The sequence below is a fragment of the Gasterosteus aculeatus genome, chromosome 15 (genome assembly GCF_964276395.1).
Source record: "Gasterosteus aculeatus chromosome 15, fGasAcu3.hap1.1, whole genome shotgun sequence".
Classification (NCBI taxonomy): Eukaryota; Metazoa; Chordata; class Actinopteri; order Perciformes; family Gasterosteidae; genus Gasterosteus; species Gasterosteus aculeatus.
The window spans coordinates 5,966,630-5,990,539 of NC_135703.1; the positions used below are offsets into that span (position 1 = coordinate 5,966,630).

General features: G+C 43.2%; 5 protein-coding genes across 13 annotated transcripts in view; 3 read left to right on the forward strand and 2 right to left on the reverse strand.

Moving 5' to 3' along the window:
- Positions 1–1,313: 1,313 nt before the first annotated feature.
- Positions 1,314–8,245, reverse strand: nek9 (NIMA related kinase 9). 5 transcript variants are annotated; one of them, XM_040199418.2, is made up of 23 exons: positions 7,689–8,245; positions 7,172–7,349; positions 7,018–7,073; positions 6,860–6,930; positions 6,657–6,762; positions 6,444–6,575; positions 6,233–6,343; positions 6,049–6,113; positions 5,900–5,950; positions 5,582–5,774; positions 5,345–5,489; positions 5,058–5,258; positions 4,888–4,934; positions 4,618–4,776; positions 4,416–4,527; positions 4,174–4,335; positions 3,864–4,031; positions 3,727–3,780; positions 3,407–3,594; positions 3,176–3,313; positions 2,987–3,103; positions 2,836–2,889; positions 1,314–2,746 (listed from the first exon to the last, which is right to left on the reverse strand). In XM_040199418.2, the coding sequence occupies exons 1-23, from the start codon at positions 7,875–7,877 to the stop codon at positions 2,564–2,566; spliced, it is 2,880 nt and encodes a 959-aa protein (XP_040055352.2). In that variant the 5' UTR covers positions 7,878–8,245; the 3' UTR covers positions 1,314–2,563. The 5 variants fall into 5 exon arrangements, with proteins under 5 accessions (XP_040055352.2, XP_040055351.2, XP_077945992.1 ...); XM_040199417.2 differs by having other exon boundaries at positions 3,721–3,780; positions 7,689–8,227; XM_078089866.1 differs by having other exon boundaries at positions 4,416–4,524; positions 7,689–8,224.
- Positions 8,246–8,478: 233 nt separating this feature from the next.
- Positions 8,479–11,466, forward strand: LOC144388428 (uncharacterized). Its single transcript, XM_078089868.1, has 6 exons — positions 8,479–9,160; positions 9,256–9,375; positions 9,535–9,798; positions 9,892–10,049; positions 10,580–10,725; positions 11,148–11,466. Exons 1-6 carry the CDS (start codon positions 9,103–9,105, stop codon positions 11,290–11,292), a joined length of 891 nt encoding a protein of 296 aa, XP_077945994.1. The 5' UTR covers positions 8,479–9,102; the 3' UTR covers positions 11,293–11,466.
- A 1,094-nt stretch (positions 11,467–12,560) lies between these two features.
- Positions 12,561–15,054, forward strand: LOC120833180 (C-type lectin domain family 4 member E). The gene is made up of 6 exons (XM_040200063.2): positions 12,561–12,774; positions 13,041–13,157; positions 13,576–13,824; positions 13,927–14,090; positions 14,469–14,605; positions 14,844–15,054. The coding sequence occupies exons 1-6, from the start codon at positions 12,657–12,659 to the stop codon at positions 15,004–15,006; spliced, it is 948 nt and encodes a 315-aa protein (XP_040055997.2). The 5' UTR covers positions 12,561–12,656; the 3' UTR covers positions 15,007–15,054.
- ttc8 (tetratricopeptide repeat domain 8) lies at positions 14,984–19,424 on the reverse strand. Of its 2 annotated transcripts, XM_040199419.2 has the most exons (15): positions 19,175–19,410; positions 18,820–18,843; positions 18,566–18,686; positions 18,396–18,459; positions 18,129–18,288; positions 17,740–17,829; positions 17,619–17,663; positions 17,448–17,533; positions 17,261–17,348; positions 17,056–17,166; positions 16,798–16,937; positions 16,520–16,694; positions 16,262–16,384; positions 15,716–15,799; positions 14,984–15,609 (listed from the first exon to the last, which is right to left on the reverse strand). In XM_040199419.2, exons 1-15 carry the CDS (start codon positions 19,286–19,288, stop codon positions 15,493–15,495), a joined length of 1,542 nt encoding a protein of 513 aa, XP_040055353.1. In that variant the 5' UTR covers positions 19,289–19,410; the 3' UTR covers positions 14,984–15,492. The 2 variants fall into 2 exon arrangements, with proteins under 2 accessions (XP_040055353.1, XP_040055354.1); XM_040199420.2 differs by lacking the exon at positions 18,820–18,843 and having other exon boundaries at positions 19,175–19,424.
- A 417-nt stretch (positions 19,425–19,841) lies between these two features.
- Positions 19,842–23,910, forward strand: part of eml5 (EMAP like 5) — a 28,648-nt gene continuing 24,579 nt past the window's right edge. For all 4 annotated transcript variants that reach the window (XR_013452805.1, XM_040199408.2, XM_040199409.2 and 1 more), the window contains exon 1: positions 19,842–20,397. Coding sequence is in view for 3 of the 4 variants with exons in the window: in XM_040199408.2 (XP_040055342.1) it covers positions 20,201–20,397 (197 nt within the window). In the remaining variant the exon portion in view is untranslated. The remainder of the gene's footprint in view (positions 20,398–23,910) is intronic.

Sequence of the window (23,910 nt, forward strand, 5' to 3'; positions counted from 1 at the left end):
AAACAGCTCAGACTGCAGACAGGCCAGTGGAGAACTGCAGATGGACAGAGCGATTTATGCAGGAAAGCTCATGCTGCAGGATAAGCTGTGGATCTTGGCGGAAAAAATGAGACAGAAAAAACAGAGGGACGCTGCTGCTGCTGCACTTGATGACCAAAAGAGCGGGGAGCAGAGACGCAGCAGAGGACATGCCGAAGGAGGACAACTGCAGACAAAATCCAGGCTGCCTGAGCAGCAGAGGAGAGAACCGGTGGGAAGGAGGGAAACAAAAGTGCAAGAACGAGGACGGGAGAATTTTCAACAACATGTGAAGATACAAGGTCAAGAAGAAAGGGCCGGGGGGCCAGGAAGGGAAATGGCAACTCACCAGCTCACAGTTCTGGAGCAAGAAGCAAGTGGAGAGCTGAGCAAACCACGGTGGGAAAAGGTGAAACATGAAGAGGAGAAATGGCTTTCTGACCTCGACCGAGATACGCCTCAAACGAGTCAGCAGAAGGCCTCTCGTGAAGCCGCAACCGGAGGAAGAAAACCGCCGGGGGGGGCAACGCTGCCACCGGTGTCTCATCCCTCCCGTCTCAGCGGACCACAGCCGGGACAGAACCAGAAAGCGGACTCCCGCCTCCAGCTCCTTCCTTGCAAAATTTGCAAGAGGAAGTTTGCAAGCCAAAGGTTGCAGAAGCACGTCCAAATCTGTGAAAAGGTGAAACAGTCGCCGCGCGGAGTCTTCAACAGCTGCCTTCAGAGGATCAAGGGATCTGAAAACGAGAAGTTCTTGAGAACGCTGGCCGCCGTACCAGTTTCACGGACTGAGGTTTATGGCAAAGGTAATCACTCGAGTATTTTGACCACTCGTGTTCCCCTGGAGTGTTGTTTTCAAGAGTGTGTACTCATGACCGTTTTAAGAAGCATTTCATGTTTTTGGTTTTATTCAGGTTTCTAAATAAGAAAAAACAAGATGAAGCCAAGCAAATACAGGGAATCTACATCAAGCCCGGATCCCAAATGGAACGTCACAGCCCAAATGGTCCAAGTGAGGAGATGAGGACTGAACCATTTGAACAAGAAATAATAAGACAGTTTGTCAAGTAAACCATCACCATCTTATTGGTTAGTGGTAGTTTAGTTTCTCAATTGTCTCTTTGAAGGATCTCGTATATGAACATATATATTCCGTATGACCTAAATAGAAGAGATGGTCGTTGACTCGTTACAAGACTAACATGTACACCTAATCATATGAATAGAAATAGCTGCATTGTTGGTCTTACATTGTGGATAATATAAACTTTTGAAAAAAAAAGTCTGACACAAAAACAGTTTGACGTGTTTATACGGTTATGTCTCCACAACGCCTGGTTAATTGTTAACAAACAGACATTATTTTACACACATAAGGCACAGCATTTACATATTTGCTTAAATTTTGGTTTCATTAGCTTGCTTAAGGCACTTGTGATTGTATTAACGTTGCATTTTACAGCATTAAAAATCCTGCCAGTGCTCTCGTGGTGACCGTTCACTGACCGCGGACTGAGTTTCACAAAACATACTCAAAATGTGCAACTACAAGTTAGCTTGTTTTTTTTTTAAATACAGCGAAAACATTTCAGAAATACCAACAGGTAAAATGGTTAAACATTAACATTGTAGCCACATGATGAGCTGTATGGTAAATGCTTCCACATGAAAAGAAACCGGTTCGTACGTGTCACAAAGAAGACCTACATGTGTGCTTCCCTGTCAAGTATTCAAGATTTGAAGGTAATAAGAAAAAGTAAATATGCAGCAGTTAAAAAAATGAAATCAGTAGTTTTGTGTTTCACACAAATACTTTATAACATGCAAATGTAAAAAAGATGTATATCTGCATGAGATAATTACAATGTGTTTATAACATTTCTCATGAATGTGTGAAAACTGTGTTAGAAACTTTGTATTTTGCACTTTTAAACTTTTTATGAATATAGAATGAAACCCAAATAATTAAAGAGAATTATAATAACAATTAAAATTGGGAGATGGGGCCAAAATGAGTCAGAAGGAATCTGCACAGCATCCTGGGAGCCAATCTCTCGACCATATGCAAACAACAACTGTAATTTGGATGTTTCCTATTTGCATTAAATGGTCTTATTTTTATATATTTGATAATATCAATATATGAGGCACAAAGGGCCAAAGCCTTAAAGCAACATTGCTTTAAGTCAACAATAGCTGTACTCACTATGATGATGGTCTGTCCGAGAGTCAGGTGCTTCATGTTGAATCCAGCCAACATTTCAGTGTGTGGAGAAACTAGCCAGATTGCATCACACGGGTGAACGCAGGTGTGCAGATGAGTGTCCTAGGTGTCACCCATAGTATGACACAGGTAACGGACAGTAATAAGGCAACCTAGCATTCTGTCAGACGCGTGTTCTGTACGTGACCTCTGTAAACGGGCACGAGGCCGCAGCCCGGACTGCACGTCCCACCAAGCCTCCGATCCCCCACCTAACCGGCTTGTTTAGCTTAATATGTGCCGCTCACATCGCCCCCGTAATTAGGACGCCTGCAGGTGAGGTCATACACTGGCCCCTGAGGGTCGGGCCCCTTGGATGGTTAATGCGGCTCCTCTTTCTCCTCCATCGCCGGGCATTCGGGCATCAGAGGGTTGGTTTCCGTTGTTGTCGCATCGCGCTTCCCTTTGCGCTGAGCGACCGATCGCTGCCCAGAGCCTTTCGTTCTCGTTCTGCTGCTCATTGACCTGGAGGAGGCAAGAGCGCGTGCTGTCTTACCCGCGCACCAGGATCGAACTCGCCACTGAGGCGGATTTTTGGGGAAAACATTTCTTACCTGACTTTCGAGCCTCAGGATCCTCAAGTCTTGATTAGCGACCGTCTCTCGCAGCTGCAAAAAGAGAAAAAGCTCTCTTGTCAAATACTGTGGCAACGGGATGCAGAGAATAGATCGTAACCTGCAGTGCTCGAGTGGGCAGATTTGATACCTGCATGACCTCGTCACTCGCATTGCAGCATGCGCCAGTTTGCCCTTTTTTGCAGACGTCAGCCTCCTCCAGTCCCTTGACTTCATCACAGCCCGTGAACATCAGCCCTGTGAAATTCTGAAAGCAGTGATTTGGAGTAAATAACTCATGCCTAGAAAAAAAAGACAGGACAGGTATTTTGGGCATTACCGACAGATGAGCAGCAGCCGTCAGCTCTTTCAACTCCTCATAAGGCAGAGTGACGCTCTCGGAGATCGAAGAGAGCTGGTCCGGAACGGATCCCTCAGAGTCCTCCGGCATCGGGATGACCTCGGCATTCTCAAGCTCCTGTTGGACGAAAGCCCCCCTGAATTAGAACACTCGAGTCTCCACGCCTTACGATTCCAACAAATGTTTCTTTATTCCCATGATGCTACAAACGTTTCTAAGCCAGAGAGGGCAGGAGCTGTCCCCGGTCTGACTTGTCAGCGACATCGCCGGAGTCTTCATCAGGCACTGCTCCGTATTATCCTCCAGTGTACCACCAAGACCCCGGTCACGGCCATCCGTCTCTGAACCAGGTTCTATGTCCAGATCCACTGTAGACGTAGATGCCTCTTGGCCCAGTCCTATATCGACATATATATGTGTATATACACGCACATCGTCACACACGCACAAACAATGTTGATTTTCAGGATTAAATGTAGAAAATGAATGAATACACAAATCAGTGACCAAAGGAAAGTATGTACCACTACCGACTGACAGTCCACTGCTGTTAGAGCGAATGGTCTTGGAGGTGAGCACCTTCTCTGCAAAGGAGAAAAACTATATTAGACTGGCTGCTTGCACAAGTGTACACTGTGCATCTGTGCGTCTGGTTGTGAATACAAACCCATAATGATAATGGTGTGCCAACCACGGCAAGAGAGGTCCGGTACATGGTGCAGGGAACCGAAAATAGGCCTCGGCATGGCAGGGCACACCTCTGAACCAAATCCCTTATCAGCCGGCATCCCAAGTCGACCGTTTCCTGCGTTTCCCCACGCAAATATGTGATTATCTGCAGGCAGAACGAAAACAGGGGATGATAAACCCTCAGGCCCGAAGGTTAGGGGAAGGAAATGAAAGTGGCACAAACTCTGACAGACAGAAATGTACTTGTTAACGCGATAGAAGTGCAACAAAAAGAGGTATGGTCCTACCCAGAGTGGCTGCAATGGTGAAGCCATCCCCACAAGACACTTTGGTCACTTTCTTCCCTCCAAAGGGTCCAACAAGGAGTTGGACCCCCTGGTGTTTCTTAAAGTCCTTCACACCCAGCTGTCCGTACTTGTTGCAGCCGAAGGTGATCAGACGGCCGTGATCTGAGAAGTGAAAATGTACATTTTGTGAATTGGTGAAAACGTTCGCTCTGGTGATTAATATCATCCTCTTCGTAAGGTACCATCGATGGCAGCTGTGTGGCTCTTCCCTGGGGCGATGACCTGAATCGTGAACCTCGCCAGCTGCTTTACCAATGTCAGTGTAGTGATGTACGGGATCCCCTGATAATCCTGCTGTGGTGTGCAAAGAAGGAACCCAAACATTACCATGGCTGCATCCCCTCAAGTCTGGATTATTACAGTCCTGTAGGAGTAACCTAGTACCTCATGGTGCTTTTTTAGACCAGAAATTCCCTGGTTCAGACCAAGCTTGTTGAATTCATTGTTTCCACATGCTAAGACTTTGCCGGTCTCGGTTAAAAAGAAGGTCCCGTCGCTGGCACACGACACAGAGGAGATGGTGGCGCCTTGAGGGATCTCCACCTGAGAAAACCAGAAAACAGACGGTACTTTTGATTGCCTAAAACACTTTGGATCTTGCGGACTCATGCAAGGTTTTAAGAGTGTGTGCCAGAACGGGGCAGAAAATCTTACTTGCATCGGGGAAGAAAAGTCATCCTCACATTCCAGGCCGAGACGCCCTGCAACCAGGAAAACAGTGCAAATCCTCCAGAGAACACTGCATTTTAATGTATTACTACTACTATCTTCGCCTGCTGGCCTAACAGCTAAAAAGCGACATCAAATAGAGCACCTCTACTCACCATACTCTCCGCAGCCCCAGGAGTAGATGTCCCCGCTCTGAGTCAGGACGGCCACGTGGTGGTCCCCACAGGACACCTGCCGGACAGGCCGCTCCTCAAAAAACTCCAAAAGCACTGGTTTCAGAACCTCATTGCCGAACTCTCCCTCCACGCCGATGCAGCCGTAATAGTCCGACCCGAACATGTACATCTGGTCCTCATCTGCAAAACAAATTTAAAAAAATCAGCCGAGTGTCCAAAGTGCACCTTCACGGACAACGTTGATTCGTCTTCATTTCTTCACCCACCGGTGACGCACGCGGTGAAGTCGGCCCCGCAGGCCACCTGTCGGAAGGCCTTCCCCTGGAGCTTGTCCACCTTCTTGGGCTGCCGGTACGAGGCCTGATCTCCCTGACCCAGCTGGCCCACCATCTTGGCTCCTCCTTGGACGTTCTGAAGAGAAGAGCTCCTTGTAAGTGAAGCCCAAGAAGAACTGGATCCGGACGGTATTCCTCCCAGAGTGACGGCGAGCGGTAAATACTCACCGCCCAGGTGTACAGCTCCTTTTCCACGGTCACTACTGCAAAGTGACTCTCGCCCGCACACACGTGTTGCGCACTGCTACCGCCTTTAAACATGTCCATTTTCTGGGGCGTGAACTTCCCTCCGCCCCAGAAGTACACCTCCCTTGAGCGTGTGGTCACCACGGCAACAGAGGTGTCAGTCACTGTACTGAGCCTGCGGGGCGTCCAGGACATCGAGTGAGTTAAAGGCTAAGGACCCTTAAAGGACACTGTCCTTTAAGGGACTACATAGAAACTTTTACAATGGGGAATATTACGAAACCCCTGTTAACAACTCACTTGGGTTTTTTCATTGCTAAATTCAGGAGGGCAACTCGTTCTTCGAGCTGCCTTAGAGGGAACAAAGTTGTCAGTGGGTTGTCATGAATGCAACAGAATGGAAATAATCTTTAGAATGAAAACGCTCTTTTCCCCATCAACCCACTTACTGTCTACAGCAGGAGACGAGTGGCTGGTCCAGGATCTGGTTGGTCGTGGGCCTCTTGGCGGGATCCTTTCAAGACAAACACATCACAGGGAGTTGACGGCGGATTGCTTCGCAGAGCCGGCGTGTCGCCGGGTTAATGACACATCACAACACAGCGCTCTTCTCTGTTTTTTTCCGTCACTCACTGGATCGAGGCACTCGTACACCAGTTTGATCAATTCGGATGAATACACATCAGAGTTCACTTCCATGGTCCAGTTCCCCTGGACTATTTTCACACAGAGGTTCAGAGGGTTCTGGTGGACACAATCAGCAGGATTAGTTCATTCCGGAAAAGGGTGGGAGGGGCCTGATTTTTAGGTTAAAGCCAATAATGAAAATGGTTAACAAACCAACCGTTGCATCGAATGTCCTTGTAAGAGCAAGGACTTCAAAAATGACACAACCCATGGCCCAGATGTCCGATTTGAAGTTGTACTTTGCTCCTTGGCACAATTCAGGTGACATGTAATATGGAGTTCCCACACACTGGATTTACAGAAGAAAAAACCCCCCATTAATATTTACTAAATCCTGGTTGGTCTGGTAAAACATATTGTCACAACTCACAGTCTCTGCCATTGAAAACTCAGAGTGCAGCTTCTTTGCAAGGCCATAGTCACCGAGCTTGATGAGGTCTGTCTTGGTCAAAAAAATGTTCTGAGTTTTGATATCTCTGCAAGAAAAAACAGAAGAAAAAAAAGAAGAATGAATAAAACGTTAAAGTCCTGCAGATCACCAATAAAGGCATGAAAATGTGCTGTTTATCTTACCTGTGAAGGATCCCAGCCTTGTGAATGTAGGACACAGCTGAGGCAATCTGGTACAGGTACCAGATGACCACCTAAAGAAACGCGTTAAAGTTAAAATAGTCTGTTTGTAAAGATAAATATTTGTATGAAATACAGGCCCTGCAACGGCGCGCTCATACCTCTTCACTGAAAAGCTTCCCCTCCTGGCGGTTGATTTTATCATACAGATTTCCTCCTGTGATAGAAAAGCCATTTAGCGTTCAGTCACAGACAAAGAGCATTCAAACTAATCTCCATCTAATCTTTCCGAGAGTTGACTAAATATTGGCATACCATTACAATACTCCAATTCAATGAGCAAAGTGTTTTTATCCACGAAGTGATTCAAGTAGGCGATGATGTTGTTGTGCTCCAGGATGGACAGGATGCTTATTTCATTCATGACATCTCTGCTCTCCTTTTCGGAGAGGGATTTCAGCTCCACCTCTTTCCACACCACCAGGGAGTTGTCCTAAACCACAAGGACACGTTATGAAATATGAATGATCATTATTATTAATTAGAAGAAGACAAACAGTGGTGCCCGGGTGCCTCTATGGTGCTTGATGTATTCCTAACCTTAATTGTAAGATATCGAATTGCCTCACAATTCATTTTTTTGGAGGGGGGTGGGATAACTCATCTAGTCCTCCCTTAGGAATCTCTCACAGGGGGTCACAGAATCAGCGGGGACACACGCATATTGTACAGGAAATCCTGCAGCACTTGCACGAAGTCACGTGGCATTAAGTTGTTTGTTTTTTCGTTGTTTTTTTTTAAAGTGTCTTCTGGGACCCGAAATCCAGCTCACCTCCGTCCTCCGGTACAGAGTCGCTTCGCCGAACGCCCCCCTGCCGAGGACCCGGATAGGAATGTAATGCAGCTTCTCCTCTTCGCCATTGTACGCGCTCGACGCCGTCGATCGCTCGCTGACCACCGACCCGCCGAACACGTCCGAGTTCAGCGAGTCGAAATGCCTCTCATCGTCCGCGAGGGACATTTCTGTCTCGGGACAACAACAACAACGAAAAAAGCGATGGCAGTGATGAAAATAAGCCGCACAGGCCGCACGACGACTCTTTCTGGACGACTGCTACGTAACTCGTAAACACGCGTCTGACATGTCCTCGCGCTCTCTCGCTCCCTCTCTCGGAGTTGGCGGATGCAGATACCCGTGAATCGTATTAAGTTACCCGGATGCCTAAGAAGCCACTTAACACACACATACACACACACGCATATACATACAGTGTAAGAAAAATAAAGTACAAACACAACGTAGCAAAATAGCTCGACTGGGTAGCGTTAAAAAAAAAGAGGGCGCTCGGTGAACTCCTCAAGTTTCAGAATAAAGAGTGTTAAAGGAGTGTTTGTGTGTTTTACGCTGAAAGTCCACGCAGCGTATTTCCGGTCGCAGCACTCGGCCAGTGGAGCTTTAGCTAAAGCTTCAGTTAGCAAGACGATATTACACTGCCGCAATAAAAAACATGGACATGTTGACAGGCTAAAAAACGTTCCGTAAATAATGCGTAAGACGCAGTGGTGGGGGACGTTTAAAATCAGCTCACACGCCGACATCCCCGGACTCCATCCATCATTTCCTCGCACTCAAACCCGGAAACGATCAAGTTAAACGGTCCGCTGGGAGTTAACAATAAAATAAAAATAATAAAGTATTCTTATACATTCATGTTTGGACACATTGCCTTTACCCTGGAGGCTATGATAAAAAAATAAAAGGGATAACACGTTTAGTCAACGGCAGGTATGTGTCATACACACAGATACGCACGTTCAGTTCACCATTTTATTTTGAAAGCGACATAATTCATGTGAAACATGCATTGTGTCACAACTTTTAGAAATCTAATGAAACTTCTTCTAGACTAGGTTTTGTATGATATGAGTAAAATCCTTTCACTTTGTGTATGCTTTAACGTATTTTTACATATACATAAAAACAACCCAGACTTGTGTGTGTATGTGTGTGTGTGTCACCTGTACAATATATTATACTTCTCACTATTTGCATTGTGTGCGTAATGAGAATCTAAAAAAAAGAGACAACAAATAAAGTCAGTCAGGAGATATTTTCACATAAAAGATAGCATAGAAGATAGTTAAAGGGGGTGTCAACACAGACACACGGTGTTGTAATATTGACAGAGCAGCCATCTCACACAGATAAAAGTTGTGTGCAGGCGGACTTTCTGAAAAAAACCCAGATGGCTAAGACAAGAATGATCTCAAATAATGATGACAGCACAGATGGAAGGAATAATGGTAGGCTTGCCTAATTTTAACCATGACAATTTCAGAAATGACGATGCATTATTATCTGTCGCTTTGAACTCTGATCAAAGTGTCTGTTTGTTCAGGATCTTCCCGCACAGTCAGAGTTGGGTCCAGAAGCCTTCCTCTGTATCCACTGGTTATCGTGTGTTTAGCACTGCTGAACATTATACTGATGTTTACCGGTATTGGGATTGGGATTTACTGTGAGTACAACTAATCCAATGGCCGTGGTGTGCTTCTCCTGTTTCGAGTCACTTTGTAGTACATTGTACTAAACAATTCATTAGCTGATAGTTCGCTATACACATCCTTTCAAAACCCATTGCTAAGACTTATGGTAAATACGTATCTGCTAATTACAGGTGGAAAAGTAAGTGGGGAATCCAACTCCTACCAAATAACAGCACAAGCCCTCATCTTAGAGGTGAAGCAACTTCAGGTGATGCAGACTGAAGTGATCAAAGCTCAAGAAGAGGCCCGACACGCATTAGAGACAGAGCTGGAGAGCCACCGGCTGCTGAAACTTCAGTTAGAGCAGATCCAGGCCCTCGGCGACGGCGTCCAGACCCAGATTGAGAGCCTACATAAGGAGAAAGATACACTGACGGCCAATTCATCTGATATTCGTGAGAGCTCTTAACGCATCCATTTAAAAAACATTATTGAATCAACCCTTTTTCCTCTTGTTTTGACTTTAACTCATTTTCTTCTTGGAACAGTACAAAATTGCGGTCGCTGCCAGTCAGGATGGCGTTTATTCAACATGTCATGCTACTTACATTCTGGATCCCAACACTTGAAGACCTGGCATGACAGCAGGCAGGACTGTCTCAGGCGGGGCGCAGATCTGGCTGTGATTAATAACTTGCAGGAGCAGGTGAGCCCAGCGTCACGTTGGGGGGAAAAGACAAAGAAATGTTACAAATAAGATGAATAGTCTTTTAATTTTTTGCTTCCTTTTAACTTTTTGCATTTAATCAAGGTCAGTCTTTTTCAAGAGCTTTCCCCATTTCCTCAGTGGCAGATTTAGTAACTTTCAGGTGTCAGCAGACAAGTACTTTATAAGACGTTTCCACTTGCAATAGCAGGTAAAAGATACGTTGCCACATTGTGGCTTTGTTCCACACAACAGAGTACAGGTGATGCAAAATATCACCCTGGAACTGTTTCCATTCCAATGTATTGCAGGCATTACATCCATGTGTTTCATGACATATGAAATTATCTTCTTGGAAATGCCGTGAGCTGTAGAAAATGTCCAGTTGCTATGTGAAGAGCTAATGCTTTTCAAGCCACGATCACTTCAACATCTCATCGGTTGCTAGCTCAGCCTGCTCTGCTATTACATATGATAGAGGTGAACCTTTAACAACACATTGTGATGCTGTTCAACTTCTGTTTATCCAGTTGAATCTTTATGAATACCTACCCAAACGAGATCCAAGCATTCGACCGTGGTGGAGACATCCAGAAGGCATTTGGATCGGCCTTACAGATATTCAAACAGAGGGCAATTGGACGTGGGTAAATAATGTGCCTCTGCAGGATGGAGGGTGAGAGCTTTGATACTTACTATGCAGTGCTGTTGTGTTCAAAGAATCATTGCTGTGGTTTGGAATATGCTTATTGGCTTTCTTCCTGAGAGTTTGACGACCCATGGAAAGTAAATCAGCTTAGTTCCCTGAATGTCAAACAATTACGTTTCTATCAGACAGGTTCATCTATAGTCCTGAAATGACCATCAACTTTAGAAAGAGTTGTTACGTTTGTTATCCATTAACCTCAAGGTGCCTCTTGCCTGTGTATTTGATATAGAGATTCATTTGGTATAGTAAAAAGGACAATTTAATCTTAATCAGGCACATGCAAATGGCTGCAATGTCAATCTGTGAACTGATTCAAATCAGAGAGACAGCAGGAGAAGGAGAGAGAATTATTATGACGATTATAAAGTGTAACGCGGGCCTTGCTTTAGGTACTGGATGCAAGGGGAACCCAACAACGCAGGAACGGAGGAGGACTGCTTAGCAATCATGAACATGAAAAACTCCAAGGCAACATGGTACGATGCCAGCTGCAGTCTGCAAAAGGAATGGTTGTGTGAAAAGGAACCCAACTAGCTGCATGGCGAGCCGAATCCAGGCAGTTACCTCAGAGAAGTGGCCCTCATGATGTCAACGTGGTGATTAGCTTGACCTGTAATAAATGTGCAAATAACCTCTGGTTCCTTAATGCGTTGTTTCTGAGAGTAAGCAAAGTAAAACTCGAGCGAATAAATTACATTCATGTGTCAACTGCTTTTTACTCTTTATTCTGTTAATCACACATGTGGCATTTTCAATGAGGAACTGATCCCGAACAAATAACGATGGCGGTCAGGATGTTTTTATTAAGTACAACACGCAACTTCTGTATTTTCCTTTCTCTCTCAAAAGGACTCACACTAAAGTTCTTTTCTTTTCTTTCCGTGACCTCGGTTTGAACTGTCTGCATTAACTGTTAAACATGGTTTTAACATTCAAAACGTGATTTTAACTCCACAATCGTTTGAGTGTAACCTAGTAAAAGATCATCATATTGCTCTTGATTGTATTTTGCGGGTATAATAAGTTGAAATATAGTATCAAGAGTTTTACTTTGAGGAACTTATGGTCTGTGTACAGGGGGAGGTGGATCTCTGTTCCCACTACTGACTGGTTGACATTGAAAATGACATAATTCATCAATAACGTCATTTCCCAAAGCCCTAAAGGACTTGTTCAAGCAGTCTGCACCTCAGTAGTTCAGACAGTGTCGCAAAGTTTCTCTCTCCCTTATTATATTTTATGCCCAAGTCGATTACCTTCAGGTTCCTCATTCAGCTACTAAACATATCATTATGGAGACAAACTATCTAGAAGTGCAAATGAAGCAGACGCTATCAAGTATCGAGACGTATGTATTTGTTGTGTATCGTAGGACGTTTTATGACAAAAAACACAGGAATCATGTGGCAGATGCCTTCAAGGATGGAGGCTTCTTAAATCATCCTGCTGTTATTAATCTCTCCATGTGTCCATCTCTCAAAAGAACCTGTATTACTGTATAACTATATTAATGTATAATTACTGTAGTACTGTATAAGTCAAGGGGGTGACTCGTGATCAATGACTTGTGATCAATAACTTGGCATCGCAGGTGGGTTTCCATCACTGAAATAAAAAAAGTATAGAACTCTTGTGTCTCCTCAGAAATCCAAAATGTGTGCAGTGCAAATCATTTTCTCTGTTATGTCTCGGCTTCTTTTTTAGCCTTAAAATGTAAGGCTAAAAAAGGAAACTGCACTTTAAATCCTCTGCAGCTCCTGTAAATATTTAACAAATTAACCTGATTTTCTGTTTGTAATGTTACACACACACACACACACACTTACTTGCACACAGGGCAAGGTCCTAACAAATAAACGTTTCTCGGCGGTCGCAGCAGACTCATTTTTACCGTTGAAATGGAGGGAGGAGAAAATTCAGGTGGTTCTTTTGATGGTTCATATAACAAACTGATTCATCCAGAGGACTCCAGTGACGATGACCGCAGTCTCCACTCAAACCAAGAGAAGCAACAAGGTAAAGTGAATGGAAATTGAATACATTACTCGCCAATGAGAATGTTGTATATTTTATTTAAAGATTATAAGACATTACAGGAAACACGTCCCTGTTGTACTTTAAAATGTTTCCTTGTTTTGTTATTAGGGGCATTGTTTAAATCGTTCGTACATCTCGTTTGGTTTTGATTAGCCTTTGTCGACTCTCTGTATGTTGTTTTACTTATATTGAATAACGGTGACACAGTTGACGGCTCCACGTTGACCCATTGTGTCTCTGTGTAGTGTCCATGTTGATGGTGAGGCCTGCATCCCGTTTGGATCATTACAAACGGCTTACAGTAGGCCTGGCGGTGCTTGCTGTCGTTCTCTTGGCAAGTGACGTTGGCCTGGGAGTTTATTGTAAGTCCCCGTTTACTCGTCTCCTCAGAGAGATTTTCATGTGCTGACATCTTACCTTTCTGGTTGACAGTTTGTGACACATACCTGGTCAATAAATGTCATTCTTAATAAGAATAAAGATCCTGCTCTCAGACTTTTGCTCAAGATTAATTACAAAACTGCAGCAAAACTTAATATATTCAACTAAAAGTTGGAGTAGCTATTACGCGTATGCATTTTAGTCAGTCGCTTTTAATGTTGCAGCTAAGGAAGGGGAATTAAAAGGAACAAAAGGGAGGTCAACAAAGTTCGACAGCTTGTTTCTGCTGCCCCCTAAGCATTAAAAAATATGTAAAATCTGTAGATGCAAGCGTACTGTATGTAGAAGCAATTAAGCTGTATATGTAATTGATAAACACCTTGTCTCTATCACTTGCAGATAAAAAGCTAACAAATGGACAGGATGTAAATGACATCAGGAGCGAGGTGGCCAAACTGCAAGCTTCTCACAACTCTGCAATCCAAAGCAGGGATGAAGCCAAGAAGCAGCTGGAAAGAGAGATCAGTGGGCAGCAAATGACCAAATGGGAGATTGAACACCAGAGTAGAAAAATCAAAAACTACGAAGCGCTCAGTGACAGAATCCAAATGGAGGTTTCGGCGTTGAAGTCCCACATCCCAATGATTAGTGAGAGCTTCTTTCAGTCATTTGTGCTGTCAAGGTTTACAAAAACATAATTATTGTGCCTCAAACAACAAAACATCCTGTTTCCATTGTCTCGGGTAACAGAAAACGGCTGCAGGCACTGTCTCCCCGGGTGGACGTTCATGAACTCGCTGTGTTACTTCTTCCCATTCTCTGACGCTATTCAACGCAGATCATGGCCAGAAGCCAGAGAGTTCTGCAGAAACAAAGGAGCTGACTTGGCAGTGATCGACACCAGAGAGAAACTCGTAAGACTCCACATTTAAGCAACGATTTTCTTAGCATTTCAAATAGCTGTAAAATGAAATAATAATACGATGTAACATACGCGGTAAATAAATGTACTGTACACGTATCAGTGGTGATAATGCATTAGCAGCAAAATGATCATTAAGTATAACGTAAAGTATTAATTGAGAAGTAATATGTTCTCTGTCGGTGTTTTACAATTACAGTATACATATATAATGTTTCTGAATTTATATTTCTGCTGCATCAATGTGTATGCTGCATTTTCATGTAGATGCTGAAAGTTGTGCGGATTGTAACTTTATTAACTTTATGTAACTTTACTATATCAATTAATTGTGTGTGTGTATGTGTTTGTACATTTCTGTTGTCGGCAGATGGCAATACATAGCTTGATAAATAATAATCATAACCCCTCACTGGACGTAAGCATGACGGGCTTTTGGATCGGATTGAGAGATGTGGAGGAGGAAGGGATTTGGAAATGGCTGGATGGAACAAGACTGACTGAAGGGTAACAGTTATATATGCACGGAAACAACCAACAGCCATAATTCAAACAATAATTAAATTGAGTCAAATATTGTGTGTGTAGGAACTGTTGAGACACTATAATACAATCTCATAATTACAGCTGTTGCAAAAATCCATTCATAATACCACTCTTCAAAATCAATAAATAAATCATATTCTATTTGTGCTTACAGTTACACAGCAGTTGTTATTTCTCCCCTACCTACTATTTGTTTCAGATATTGGAATGATGGAGAGCCCAACAATAGCGGCAATGAGGACTGTGCAGCAACGTATCCCAGAGGGAATCCCTTTCAGGCCTGGAATGATGCGCCGTGCAGTTATGACCTGAAATGGATCTGCCAAGGAACACCAAGTGTTAATGTGTTAAAGTCCATTTAATTGTTTGAATAAAAAATGAACTGTTTTTATTAAAGACTTTTAAATCTCTCTTCACTGTCATGTCAATATTTGTTGAGACTTCAGTCTTACAAGGAACGCCAAAATACCAAAAATACATTTGATCTATGAAATTAACTACAAAATGTAGGTAAAACATTACTCTGCAATAAATAACTTTACTATGTAGAGTACATATGAATTTCTACTATACAGACCTGTACACAAAGATACCAGTTTATCACACATATGCATTGTACATTCCTACAATTAAAGTGTAAGTCAGCATCAAGTTGTTACGTTAAGCTTACAGATGTTACAGATGCTCTTAAAAACTGGAGCTACTTTACGTGACTCACTAGGTCGTCTTCAACTAAACACGTTACTCCGCCTATTGTTCTGGAGGTGACACACGCAAGCTTTTTAGAATCATGAATTAAAACGAGTGCGTCGACGCAACGACGCAGACGCAGAAGCATGCGCCAGCCTTCACAGAACCGAAAAGTGCTGCCGAAGTTGCTTGAGAAGCTGCTGAGTGTCGACGTGCTCCGGGAAGGAGTCCTCAGACTTTTGGGCGGCAGTGTAACTGCCTTGAAGGTCTCCGATCTGGAAACAGATAAAACCCCTCACATCAGCAGACTGTACCGTGGAGATTATGCTTTTTCTACTGCATTGTTTAGATATTTAGATGATTTAAGTAGTGACAAACTACCTTTTCAGAGAGAATGGAGAGATTGAAGTGCGGCTCGTACATGTGAGGGGCGAGCGATGCTGCCGTCTGCAGGAAGGCTTTAGACTGGACCAAAGACAGGACGACATTTGGTAATGTCAATATCACCGGATTCATTTATAATGGAGACGCAGACAAGGAATGAGCCAGTGCATCTTTCTGAATCAGACAGCTAAGATCATTCTGACACCTTATTAGCTCAGAGGCAGTGGAAGTTCAGTTAAAGACTGAAGCGATTTGGCATTTTACTCGCATCTTTGCATTGACTTTGTGTGTAATCCAGTCGCGTGGTGACCACACAGCATCAGCGATCCATTAAACAATCCACATTAACAAGCCTTTGGGATGTAAATCAAATAGACTTTCATGGTACTGCGTCTTATAATACATGCTTTACTCAGGTTGGACAATAATAATGCCTTGAGGGTAATGGTAATTGAATACAATCTTAAAAAAACGGAAAATGATCTAATTTCACATATTTAAGCAGCAGCATGAAAGCTGTATGACTCAGAGACATATTTTCACCTGTTCGATGCGACCTTTGCGCAGCTCCAGCACTGCCAGGTTGTTGTAGGCCTCAGCGTGGTCATTATTGTTAGTCAAAGCCAATTTAAAACACTGGTAGGCCAGTGGCAAGTCTCCTATGCCCTGTAAACGTAGAACACATGTATTTTTGCACCTTTCGCACCTTTTGTAGGCTTTACTGAGCTCTACTTTCTTTCATTGTTAAATATGATCAAATCAACCGCATTCTGAGATACTTTTGGGGGATTGTGAACTCACCACGGCCACGTGTCCTATGTTGTACCACACATCCGCCTGCTCTTCGTCATTGGCCGCCAGGGCCTGAGCCCTCTCGAACGAGGACAGAGTCATGTCGTACTGCTGGGCGTAGAAGCAGCACAAGCCCAGGTTGTTGTACAGCTGGCAGTTATACACCCCCATCTGAAGTAGCCGTCTAGGATTGGGGGGGGGGGGGGGGGCATATTGAATCACAGACGGGATACAATTTATAGTGTAACAATACATTGCATAAAATGATGCATGGATGCGTGTCGGACCTGTAGAAGCGCAGGGCGATCTCAGGCTGATCGGTGTAGAAGTGATTGCTGCCTATGCAGGCTATAGCCTCCACGTGGGTGTTGTCCTGCTTCAGCACATCTTTGTAATACTCTGTGGCCGATGAGATGTTGTTCATCTCCTGTGGTAGTATCACAGCACAAACATTACAAGACGACTTCCTTTTGAGTTTTGGACATTTGTAACTGGAGTGAGAACTAAGTGGATTCTATAATAAGAACCGTGGGGACATACTCTACCTCGTGTATGCGAGCGATTCCAGTTAGCAGAGTAACCTCCCCAGGAAAGTGGTCCAGACCTTGCTTGAAAAGGTTAAGTGCTGTTATTGGTTGATCCAGGCGCTGATACACCTTTAGGAAAACACAAACAAGGGTCTTTCATAGCTGACACTTGGCATTAAGAAATTATTTTCCATCTTGCAACAAATTGGTAATGCGTCACTACCTTCGCAAGGTAGAGATACGTATCCACCACCTCTTTATGGTTCAGAGCTGATCTAAACTGTTTTTCTGCCTCTCGATATAAACCAAGCCTGCAAAGGTCAGAGATACGAATCGTTACATGAATTACAAAAACAATACTCGAATGTCAGAAATCTGGAGATCCAAACATTTGGTTGCCTGTGCGTTACCTGTAGTAGCATTTTCCTAACTGAACCTTCCACCACCAGTCTTTAAACTGGGCATGTTCAGTAGCTTGAGCAGCCAAATCTAATGCCTGGGAAATAAAACATTACGTTTTTGTTGTATGAATAATTGTCAATGAAAAAAAAACAATACCATAAGATGTATAAGACACTTACATTTTTTACATCATTTTCATGGTGGAATATGTACTCGAACAATGTCTGAGAAGAGAAAGTATGATTGTGTGATAAAATAAGGATATTTAGTTATTTATGGAAGTGGCGGTCTCAATCTTACCCTGGATAATTGTGGTTTTTGGGAATACTTGGCCAGATTTAGTCTCGAGAGGTTTATATATGGTCCTTCTGGATTGGTTAACATAGAAGCCTGGAGAAACAGTGAAAAAGAAAGTCAATGATGATGCTTTCCCTGTAGTCAATATAGCAATAGATAACTATTACAAATAAACAAGTGCACGAGAAGATTGCATTTTAAAAAACTATGAACCAAGATCAATAAAACACTGACATCATGATGGATTTTTTTTTTAAAGCTGAAAATATTGATGAAGTCAGCCGGCATTGAGTGTGCAGTGGCTGTGTTTCAATAAAGGAAAAGTGCATTTGTGTTTGCACACGGAGCCTTTTCTGTCGATGCAGACACAATTTCATGGAATATTTACTGACTGTGCCCAGACGAATGAATCTGCCAGAAGCGCTCGTGACAGGACGGGCGGAGCCTGCGGTGCGGGGGGTCTTGATGGCCTGCTCCATTGTCCCAGGACGACCCGACTGTGTGCTGGGCCTCACAAATCCTGTGATGGGACGCCCCGATTGTGTCAAGGGCCTATTATATGGACAAAAAATTCAGTCCGTGTTGCCTTTACTTTGGTGGCAAAGTTATCTACGGTAAAATGTTATGGTACTAGAGAATCATTTTCTGGCAGACAGCACCTGACAGCCGGTGTGGGACCTCCGCCATGACTTGTTCCAGGGAGCCTCAGTGATGTTCCTGGTCCTGGAGGAAAGTCCAGTGTTATCAATCAGACAGATTTAACAATTGAGTAAATGTATGAATGATTCACTTTCCTAATTGTAAGGGGCAGCGAGGAGTATACACGTACGTGCAACTTGGGCAATAGAGCTTTCATCCAGCATCATCTCAGCAATCCCTTCCTGGTCAACCTCAATTTCGTCAATGTATACCATCTCTGTAAGAGCGCGGGTTTTCAAGCTCCACGCAGCCTGAGAAGATCACAACATGTGAGTCACATAGATGGCCTCGGATGTGAAGGGGAACATGTAACAGTCGGGACCTGCATTGAACTTTTTACAGGAAAACGAAACGAAAAGGGAAGGAAGAGAGTAACAGGGTTACCTCTGAGATAAGTATGGAGGAGTCCTTGACACAGCATGCAGTGGGTTAGTGAGAAGAAGAAGAAGAAGATGCGATAATGAATGGAAATTTAGTGCAAATAAAAAATGAAATGTGTAAAAGAAACTTGGTCGAGTGCACGGGAACATGTTCAGCAGCTGATGCAAATGCGGATTCTTATACGCTAATGATAATAAATACAGCGTGACCTAAATGAAATAACGACAACTTTCCTTTCGACTAATCGGGATTATGCACCATGTTCTACCGCATTCCTGCGTTAGCAAACAAGAAGGCTTTCCTTCACGGATAATCGCAGGCATGCTAAGCTAGCTCACGGCTAACTACGCCACGGTACCTGGTCGTACGGGTTGTCCTGTAATATTTTAGTGCAAATATCTGAACATTGTTGAAGCTTTCGCCTCCGGAAGTAGCTCAACGCTAGGAACAACGGGTCCATCTTCACCTCCATTGCTTGGTGGGGGAAAGTATGACACTAGGTGTGAAAGTCGGCTACCGAGCTGTTGAGCTAAACAGGGACGATGGCATACATGGACGGCGAGACCCAAGCTTCCTCTGTCGCTCGGCAACAACGGAGGAGGGCGGGGCTTCACTTCACTACTTCCTCTCATAAGATGTGTTTATATAACGTCGTATATTGTTTTACTTTTTTTTATGTGTTAATTTACCTCTTCAAAAAACTCAAATATAATGGGACATCTACGAATCTTAAATATTGTAGCTGTTGTAAATGTAGACATAATATGTTATGTAAAAATGTAATTTCATTCTACTTTTTTAAGACGCACAATTTGGCCTATGTGTGTGTGTAAAATGCACATTCAACGAATGATGTTGTTCATTAAGACACAAGGAGTAATCCAGTTTTGAAATCCAGCGTAACTTTGTTAGCCGTGACGTAGGAGTCGTCTCCAGCTTCTCGCTCCTCGAAGATGAGTCAAGGGATCTAATTGGACGATATGGAGGTCCGTCATCTTTGTGGGCGGTGCTTGCAGAATAACTGTGCAGCTCCATCTTTGTAGGATTTGACAGGAGCTTTGACCTGTGTCGGGGAGGACAGCAAGCCTCGGGAGGCAGCAGTGGAAGTACATTCTCACAATGAGAACAACCGCGTTAAAAACAACCGTTTCTTGAATAGAAACAAAGAGCTCTCATATTTCCGGAAAGCGAGACAATACCTTCACGCGAGCCTCGGAAATGCCTAATTTCAACGCTTTCTCCGGACCGGTGGAAATCCAACGGATCTAATGGGACACGCGGGCTTAAATTAAATCCTTATTTTTTATTTTTTGGTGAATGACACTATATGAAAAAAAACCTACGCGAGAGCCACAGATAGAGACACACACACGGAAGCGCGGACATGGCTGACAGAACTGCTCCCAACTGCCACCTGAGACTGGAGTGGGTGTACGGATACCGGGGACACCAGTGCCGCAACAACCTGTACTACACGGCCGCCAAGGAAATAGTCTACTTCGTTGCCGGCGTGGGAGTTGTGTACAACACCCGGGAGCACAAGCAGAAATTTTATCTGGGACACAACGACGATATAATCAGGTAGCGTAATGATATGCGGGACTATTTGTTTCAGCACCTCGGACAGCGCCGGACCCTCGTTAGTGAACTAATTGATATTGGCGGTGTTGACATTGTGGGTGCTGGTGTCACCTTGTGCAGTGTGATATGATATTTATTTCTTTATTAATTTTTAGCTCAAGGGGGCACACACACACACACACACACACACACACACACACACACACACACACACACACACACACACACACACACACACACACACACATACACACACAGCAGCATCCCCAGTAGTTGATGAGAGTATAGTGTCTCTCCAGTGGGGCAGACACGGTCAGCAGAGTTCTCTCTACTGCTACTAAAGAACTCACTGCTGCCGCTCCTCCTCCTGAAGCTGCAGGGGCTGCTGGAATGTTACAACAGATTTAATTATCAAACCAGTTAATCTATAAAATGCAATGCAATGTCCCTCAGCTATTTCCATGAATGCAAGGTGATTCTTTAAAAAATGATGTTTTGTTTAACCAACAATGCAAAGCTAAAATTCATTTAACTAAGAGGAAAATATCATACTGATAATAGCAGAAAGAGAATGGGTTGACACAATTTTTTTTTTGATTTTTTTCTATTAATTGATTCTCTAAACAAAGAATTGGAAAAATCGTTAGTGGAAATGAACATTGCTGGCACCGTTGTCATTTAGCGGACGTTTTTCAACCCATTAAAAGCTTTTCCAAAAAGGCAGCCCACATGGGGGGCAATAACACTAATGGGTGAGATACTGAAAATGCAACAGAAAACGGCTGTCCTTAAAAGGGTCCTTGAACATTTCTTTTTAATGAAACACCGCAAAATAACCAATGTTACACATGTCACATGTAAGGCTCCTGCTTCCCAGCGGTTTCTCAGCATGCCATGCAACAGCAACCCATGTCTAACTATGCAGCGCTTGTGTTGACATGTATGTGTGGGTTGGCCTGGAGATGACTAGTACTATATGCCATGTCGGTAGTCAGCTGGACCCCTGCTCCATTATTAATAGAACAATAGAGAGGCTAGCCGTCCGCTTTGCAGTGGGTGAATTACCCGGGTTCCAGCATATGCTAGAGGAGTCACTGACTGCATGTGCAAGACCAATCAATGCAAACGTCATTAATCTATAAACCACCAGATCAACCATCTGTACATCTGTTCTTATACTGTTATTTGGTCTTTTGTTGCATTTGTTACACCCAGGCTGTTCAAAATGGATACAAAGCTTTGGCAGTTGAAACACATTTACAGTAAAAGCTTTCAGGTCTCTTTGTTACTGCTGACAGGTGTCAGGTGTATTTAAAATGCAGATCTCAGAGGAGTGCTTGTGAAGCTCCCATGAACCCTTCCTTTGACTCTGGCACCACCAGCAGCAATCCTCCGCAGATGCGGTGCTGAATAACCGTCGGACTGCTCTCAAATTGCATTAGCCCGAGAAAAATATGTAGCCCACTTCAAAAAGCACAAAAAAATCAATACCTTCTTGCTCTTGCTTTCCCTTTTCTTCTTTTTTTGGGTTATTTGTGAGCTAAATCTGTGATAAATTTCTGGCCTTGTTTCTCCCACCTGGTTCTGTCTCGCCCTGCGGCCCTTTGAGACCAGCCAGCTAATAGACAGGTTTTCACATTAATGAAATGCTCCGCTGTCTATGACCGTGCATCAAGCAAACAAGATAGTCTGACCTTCTTTTGCTGGTCTGGAACTTTTACAGGTTATTGAGCAATACATATAATACTGTGAGGATGTTAATGTGCAAATGTTAAAACACCCCCTTGAGTGTTAGTTAAATTCGTAGTAGTTTAGTAGTAGTAGTATTACATTTATATTATATATATTCCAGTATATATATATATATATATATATATATATATATATATATATATATATATATTCCAGTCTGAAACCCAAAGAACCTGAGGCGACTAAATAAAACCTTCGGGAGTTGGTACCTCAAAGCTTTGTATTTGCAACGTTGACATGAACCTGAAAAAGGTGGAAGCAGAATTACTAAATAAGGCTTTGGGTGTGTGATCCCTTTGTTCCCATAAACAATAGCAAACTAAGGGTTGCACACACTCTTGTTAAGGTGGGAAGGGTTTAGGGGAAAGATAATATTTGAGATATTGTGTAATGGTAAAAACTTGAATTTCTGTCCCAACAATCAGGTATTGTTCTGGCAGCAGCGTCGAAACATGACAGCAGGCTTCATTTACGGCTGGTCTCCTAAATCTTGGCTAATTCATATTCTTTGTTTTGATAGAGGGGGAGAGTTAATGAGAGGGTGTTATGGACACAGGAATAAAAGGCTGTGTCACGTTACACTATTTTATTGATGATACTTGTTATGATGGACCGGAGACAGAGTTATGGATTATGGATGCCAGACCGAGGACCGGTCATGTTTCAGCGAGGTGAAAGAGACTCAGTGAACCTGTGACCTGCACGAGCTAACGCAAATTTGCTCTGCAAATGAATGAGCTAAAATCAAAATGACAAAACTGAGCAGCATGTAGAAGGTTTGATAAACATGCAATATAGTGGGTTTTCTAACAGTAATATTATTGGACAAATTGAAGCTGTGCATGTGAAACAAGTGACTTTGGAGTATTAAGTAAATATGTGGCAATATGTATATATTTATATGTTGATAATTTGACCTAGTACTTAAAATAGAAACCACATAGCAACAACTCTCATTGTTGGTGACAATGAGTGTGCCCATGATTTTGCTTTTAATGCACATATTTTGGTGCTCTGTGCAGAGTGTCAGAGAGATGCTCCTACATCCCATCATCACTGTGAGGATAGCCTGTAAAGAGCAGGTCCGTCTCCCCCAATTAGGATCCTCCAGAGACCAGTACAGTTACTTAGCGCAGTGGCATGATTCAGCATCATTGTCGCCGCGGTTCTAGAAATAAACTCTGATAGACGTCTCTGATTTAACTGGAGATGTTATTTCACACAGAAAAGGTGAAAGCAGCTACAATACTCTGATATTGTACTCCTCACTTTACCATCACTTAGAAATAATCAGTTAACAGAACTATTCTTTTTGAAGAATGTTAGTGCATTTATAAGTTGATGATAAAAAAACAACTCACCATAAATAGAAGGAACAACAATTATGCTAGAGTGGGTAAATGGTGAGTGTCGTGCTATTCTAGTTTATTTAAAATAAACCAGATGTGTCTTTGCATCTTCCGCCCGAAAAGAATGAAGTCCTCTGGCTGTTTATTTGCCTCCCAGCTACATGTTAGTTGCTGCAGGGTTTAGCCAGTCTAGTACTACAGGACTTGGGCAGATAGCCTTTATTAAACAGAGAGCCCCAGTCATTAGGGAACAGAAATGTAAATGAAACAGAAATCTTGTCGCTGACTCAAAAGAGGGACATGCACACACAATACACATTAAAGCTGGCAGGATGGGAAAACAAAACTGAAGTGGAAGTCTGGCTGAGTTTCAGGGCTTCCGTTAAATACGTTTGGCACGAGATTGACTCCA